The sequence below is a fragment of the Gracilinanus agilis genome, chromosome 3 (genome assembly GCF_016433145.1).
Source record: "Gracilinanus agilis isolate LMUSP501 chromosome 3, AgileGrace, whole genome shotgun sequence".
In the NCBI taxonomy this organism is placed as follows: domain Eukaryota; kingdom Metazoa; phylum Chordata; class Mammalia; order Didelphimorphia; family Didelphidae; genus Gracilinanus; species Gracilinanus agilis.
The window spans coordinates 601,470,499-601,475,961 of NC_058132.1; the positions used below are offsets into that span (position 1 = coordinate 601,470,499).

Below are 5,463 nucleotides of genomic sequence, written 5' to 3' on the forward strand. Positions count from 1 at the left end.
TATATATATATATATATATATATATATATATATATATACGTATGTATGTATGTATGTAGTTGTCAGCCTATTGCCTCGATTATATCAAAAATGAGAAGTAGGTGAATAGCAGCTGGTATCACAGCATTAGCTAGTAAACAGTTGTAGGAAGGTATGATTCACCAAAGAATATTAACAGTCCTGAGTCTCCATTAAAAAGTTTTAGAAAGTTCCTTTTCATCTGTTAAAACAAAAATCCTGAAAGGTCTTCAACCCACTGCCACTAGGTAGCTGAGAGACATAGTGAATAGAGCATGCATAGGTAATAGATGGAGTCAGGAAGAACTGAGTCCAAATCCTGACCCAAACATTTACTAATCCTCTGCCCTTGGGTAAATCACTTAATCTCTCTCAGTCTCAGTTTTTTTTTATCTGTATAATGGGGATAATAGTACCTACCTCTCAGGGTTGCTGTAAAGATCAAATGAAATACCTTGTAAAGTGATTTACAGACCTTTAAAGTGCTATATACATGCTAAAATAATACTTTTTAAAATATTGCCAGTGCTTCAGGGGTTCCGTAGGTGTCACTCAGAGAAAAAAAGGCCAAGTGATATTTTACCTAATTCTCCATTATTTTGCATGTTCACCATGCAAATCTGAGTTCCAACCAGCTGAGTAATGAATCTTTAATGAGTGGGAACCAACTAAAAATTTAGAGATTTTATCAAATTTAAATTAGGCACTCTTTATAAATGCAGAATATGAAGATACAGACATCTCTGAGGTCATTTTTTCATCATATCATGTTGAAAAGCCAATGAAAAGGTAGAGACTTCCTCTGCCATGTTGTTGTATCTTTGGGATCAGTATCTTAGGATCACAGGATATTAGAGTTAGAGCTGATCGGAAGGGATCTATTCCAACCCTCTTATTTTACATTGAAGGAAATTGAGAAGCAGAGTGGTTGTTATTTACGTAAGGTCACATAGGTAAATGACAGATGTGGGATTTCAACCCAAATTTTCCGGATTCCAAATTGAATCCACTTTCCATTGTACCATGCTACTGCTTAGTGTACCTTTAATCTGTGAACCCCTAATTCTTACAGGGCCTACAGGGCCATTAACCATTCTTATTACTAGATATATCCCAAAAGATGATACCTGGACATTTCCATTCTTCTGATATTTTAAAATGTGAATTATACCTTGTCCATCTAATGTTTCTAAATAGTTGCTTACAGTCTCAGTTAGTAATGATAGCACAGCAGCATTCCATGTTAGATAAATTTTTAAAGAAGCTAATACAGATTCTTCAAAAGTTAGACTACTAATCATAACAATAAGCAGGCTTTCACATCTTCATGTTCACTTAAATAAGATCTCTTAAAAACCTTTTAGGACAAAAGGGTTTTTTTTTTTCCTAGCACAAACTTCAATTTCTTAAGTGTAATGCAAATTTTTATCTAGTGTACTTTTCTAGATAAAAATTCTGCCAGAAAGTTTAAGTACCTCCATTTGCTGTATCTATTTAAGGTGGAACTCAGATTTCAGTAAAATTTTAAAAATGTTTCAAACAACATTTGCTTTTTCATTGAATAGACATTATCTAAGCTTTAGGAAAGGACCTTTGTATTTGTTTGTTCAATATTCTTATTGATAGTGATCTCTGCCTCACCATTTTAATTTATATTCAATAGCAGGATTCAGGTCACTGACAGCTTTTTCTCCCTTCCCTTCCCTTCCCTTCCCTTCCCTTCCCTTGTCTTCCCTTCTCTTCCCTTCCCTTCCCTTCCCTTCCCTTTCCTCTCTCCCTCTCTCCCTCCCTCCCCCTTCCCCCCCCTCTCTTCCAGTTAATTCCATCTCTCCTTCCCTCTTCCTATTCCTCCTCTCCATTCATCAGTTTTTTTCTTTGGAGGTGGGCATTCACAAGTCATTCTTTAATCAATATTTCTGTTGCTGTATATAATGTTCTCTTGGTTCTGCTTGTTTCACTCTTCATAACTCCATGTAGTCTTTTCTTGTTTTTCCTAAATTAACTGGTTCATCATTTCTTATGGTGCAATAGTATTCCATCACAATCACATGCCATGGCTTGTTTAGCCATTTCTCAATTGTTCGACTTCTTTTCAATGTCCAGTTCTTTGCCATCACAACAAGAGCCTCTATAAATATTTTACAACATAGAGATTATTTTCCTTTTTTTCTGATCACCTTAGGAAATAAACCTAGTTTTGTACTGTCTTAACATCTAGAGGAAAGGGTTAACAATATCTAGTTGATGTGGCAGAGTGCTGGACTTAAGAGTCAAATAAACCTGAATTTGAATCCTACTTTGTATTATTAGTTGTGTGACTCTGGGCAAGTCATTTAATGTACCTCAGTTTCCTTATCTGTAAAATGAAGGAGTTGGGTACAGCTAAGTGGTTCAGTGGATAGTGCCAAGCTGAGAGACAGGAGGTCCTGGGCTCATATCTGGCCTCAGTTACTTCCTAGCTGTGTGAGGGCATTGTCCAATTGATTAGACCTTATCCCTCTTCTGTCTTGGAACCAATACTTAGTATCAATTCCAAGAGAGGAGGTAAGGGTTTAAAAAAATGAAGGAATTACACTCCATGACCAATAATATCCCTTCCAAATCTATGCTTTTATGAACTAAATATTATTTTCTTGGTGGTTAGCAGAACATGCTAATAGTTATCTGACATTACCTAAACTTCAAGGTAGGCAGGCCATCAACGATATCAATCTTTCTTCTTCACCATTTGTTTTTAAGTTTCTCATTTCATTCCAGGAAGACAAACAGAATTACTGGGGCTATCAACGACTTCTTGGCTACTGTTCTACACAGCATCAATCTTCTCTTTAAATAAAAATTGCAGGATTTGCTGAAGACTCTGAAACTATTCTACCCTCAGTGTTAAATTACCACTTGATATAGGGGTGACCACAAGCTTTAAGTAAAGAGACTTGTCATATTTGGAATATGAGCATGAAAAGTTTATTCAATTGTTTTAACATATAATGTAAATTGTTTTTTAAATTAAGTTTATTTATTTAATTAATTTAGAATTTTCCCCATGGTTACATGATTCATGTTCTTTCCTTCCCTTCCTCCCACCCCCTCCCATAGGCAACAAGCAATTCCACTGGGTTCATGTAAATTGTTTTTAACCTGAACTCACAAAGCAATTAATCCATCAGTTCAGATTATTTAAGAGTCTCTGGGTAAAAAAGATACTGAAATGAATTGAAATATTTAAATGAAAAAAGAGATGTTTCATTTTAAAATTCTAATGAAATCTTTTAGATGGTTCATTGGATTTTGGAGGTGTTACCCTATATTCCAAAGGTAGGCAGCTGGTAAACTCTTGGAACGAAGAGTATTAGGATTGGGATGAGGTTGGAGAAGGTACTTGATCCTTCTCTAAAGGAACATGGAATCATTTGTAATAAGGAGAATATTGAGATAAATATCTATAAAATAAGGTGTGTTTTGCTTAATAAAATTGATATGTTCTTAATTTTATGCAATGATCACATTTTATGAATTCACTATCTTTTTTGAAAGAGAAATCACCAGTCTTTGATTTGTTTTATAAAACTAAATTTTCATCAATTTGCCTGAGTTTAAGCATATTTATTTTTATAGTCATAAAAATTAACTGATGTCATCTCCAGCAAAGTACTTAACTTTTTAAGATCTCAGTTCACTCATCAGGAAATGAGAATTTTAGACTAGGTGAATCCTAATATGTATTACAGCTCTAACATTCCATGACACTGAAAAAAAAATCCATCAGAGACACAGGAGTAATATTTTAGTGTAGACAAGTGCAAAATGGTTAACTTAGAGGAAAGAAATTACGGAATCATGGAATAAGAGTTGTTCCCTCTGAGTCAAGGCAAACCGAATACCTGAATATCTAACTTTTTTTCTGTCATTTTCCTTCTCAATGGTGGTAAAGGAAGAAAATGAAACAATTTAGGAAATGTTTAAATACATTCATAGGTGAAGGACTCATAATGAGAAGCTATGATATTTTGAGATCTATGCTTAAATTTAAAAGCTGATATCAAGAATAATCAGGCCATTTTAACAACAGTATTTCTGGGCTACTTTCAGGGTAGCAAATTGGATGTGTAGTCATTGGACCAAATCTACAATTCACTGATACTTTGATGGATATATGATTTCCTTGGTGTGAGTCAATAGAACTACCATAGCTTTAGAGTCTATGAGATTTTTTGTCTATATTTTCTTGCAAACTCTCCTTAAAGAATTGCAACACAAGAGCTCTTCTGGTTTTTATTTGTCTATTTTCTTTTCTTTTCTTTCTTTCTTTAGTACTCTAAGCTACTAATATATGACTTGGGCTGAGTATCTGTTGTCTCTCATTCTTTTCCCCCCTCATTTATTTCAAAATTTCTTCCCTAGGTCCATGAGCTTCCATTCCAGGGATCCCAGGGCATCAGTTGTCCCCAGGAACTCAGATATCCCTTTTATCTTAATTCATGAGCAAATCATTTCCTCTTTGGATGATATGTGCCCATGATAATGTATTTTACACCATTTCTCACATGCTATATTTCTATGAAGTTGCAGCACAGAATTATTGCCATTCTTACATTCTAGAAAAAGGAGATAATTTTTTTTAATTTTTTATAAGAAAGAAAATGTTTTCAATCACTAATGACTTTTACTGTTGTTCTAGAAATCAGCAGTGAATGAACTAAGAAACATATAGCCCAAAGGCTTTATTTAGATACCTTCAGTGGGGGGGGGGGGGTGAGAAGATGAGAGCATATATTGGAAAGTGATTCTAACAAAAAAAGTTATAAAAAGGTTAATAATTTGAAAAAATAATCATTATAGTAAATATCACCAGAAATGTGAAGACATGAGTTTCAATGGTTTGGAAATAAGTTTATTCTGATTTGCTGCATTTGAGATTTGTATACTGATAACAATAGATGTGATTGCATAAATACACAAAAACATGTGTACATGTTTACATTACATGTACATAGTGATTACAGATATATGTATGGCAAATTTTCTATTGCATGACAACTTACCCTAGAGTTAACCTTCAGAATGATTTTGTGACCTATTGTTTATTTCCCTTTTTGCTTTCAGGTTCATATTCTCAGTTCTTAAGAGCCCCACTCTTCAAGAAGAAAGAATTGATTGAAGATCTGATAAGCATCCATATGCATAAGAGTGGGTCTAGATTGCTTGGAAGAGTTACCAGTGACCTGGGAATAAAAAGAAAATAAATCTAATATTAGATTTAAGCCTAGTGTAATTTTTAAAAAATATACCTTTTGGGGGCAGCTGGGTAGCTCAGTGGATTGAGAGCCAGGCCTAGAGACAGGAGGTCCTAGGTTCAAATCTGGCCTCAGACACTTCCTAGCTGTGTGACTCTGGGCAAGTCACTTGACCCCCATTGCCTACTCTTACCACTCTTCTGCCTTGGAG

At 34.6% G+C, this 5,463-nt stretch overlaps 1 protein-coding gene across 1 annotated transcript in view; it reads left to right on the plus strand.

Annotated features, from left to right (window-relative positions):
* FAM237A (family with sequence similarity 237 member A) overlaps window positions 1-5,261 on the plus strand; it is a 9,081-nt gene extending 3,820 nt beyond the window's left edge. Inside the window, exon 2 of the mRNA XM_044668598.1 lies at window positions 5,118-5,261. Within this exon, the coding sequence (XP_044524533.1) occupies window positions 5,118-5,261 (144 nt within the window). The remainder of the gene's footprint in view (window positions 1-5,117) is intronic.
* Window positions 5,262-5,463: the final 202 nt, after the last annotated feature.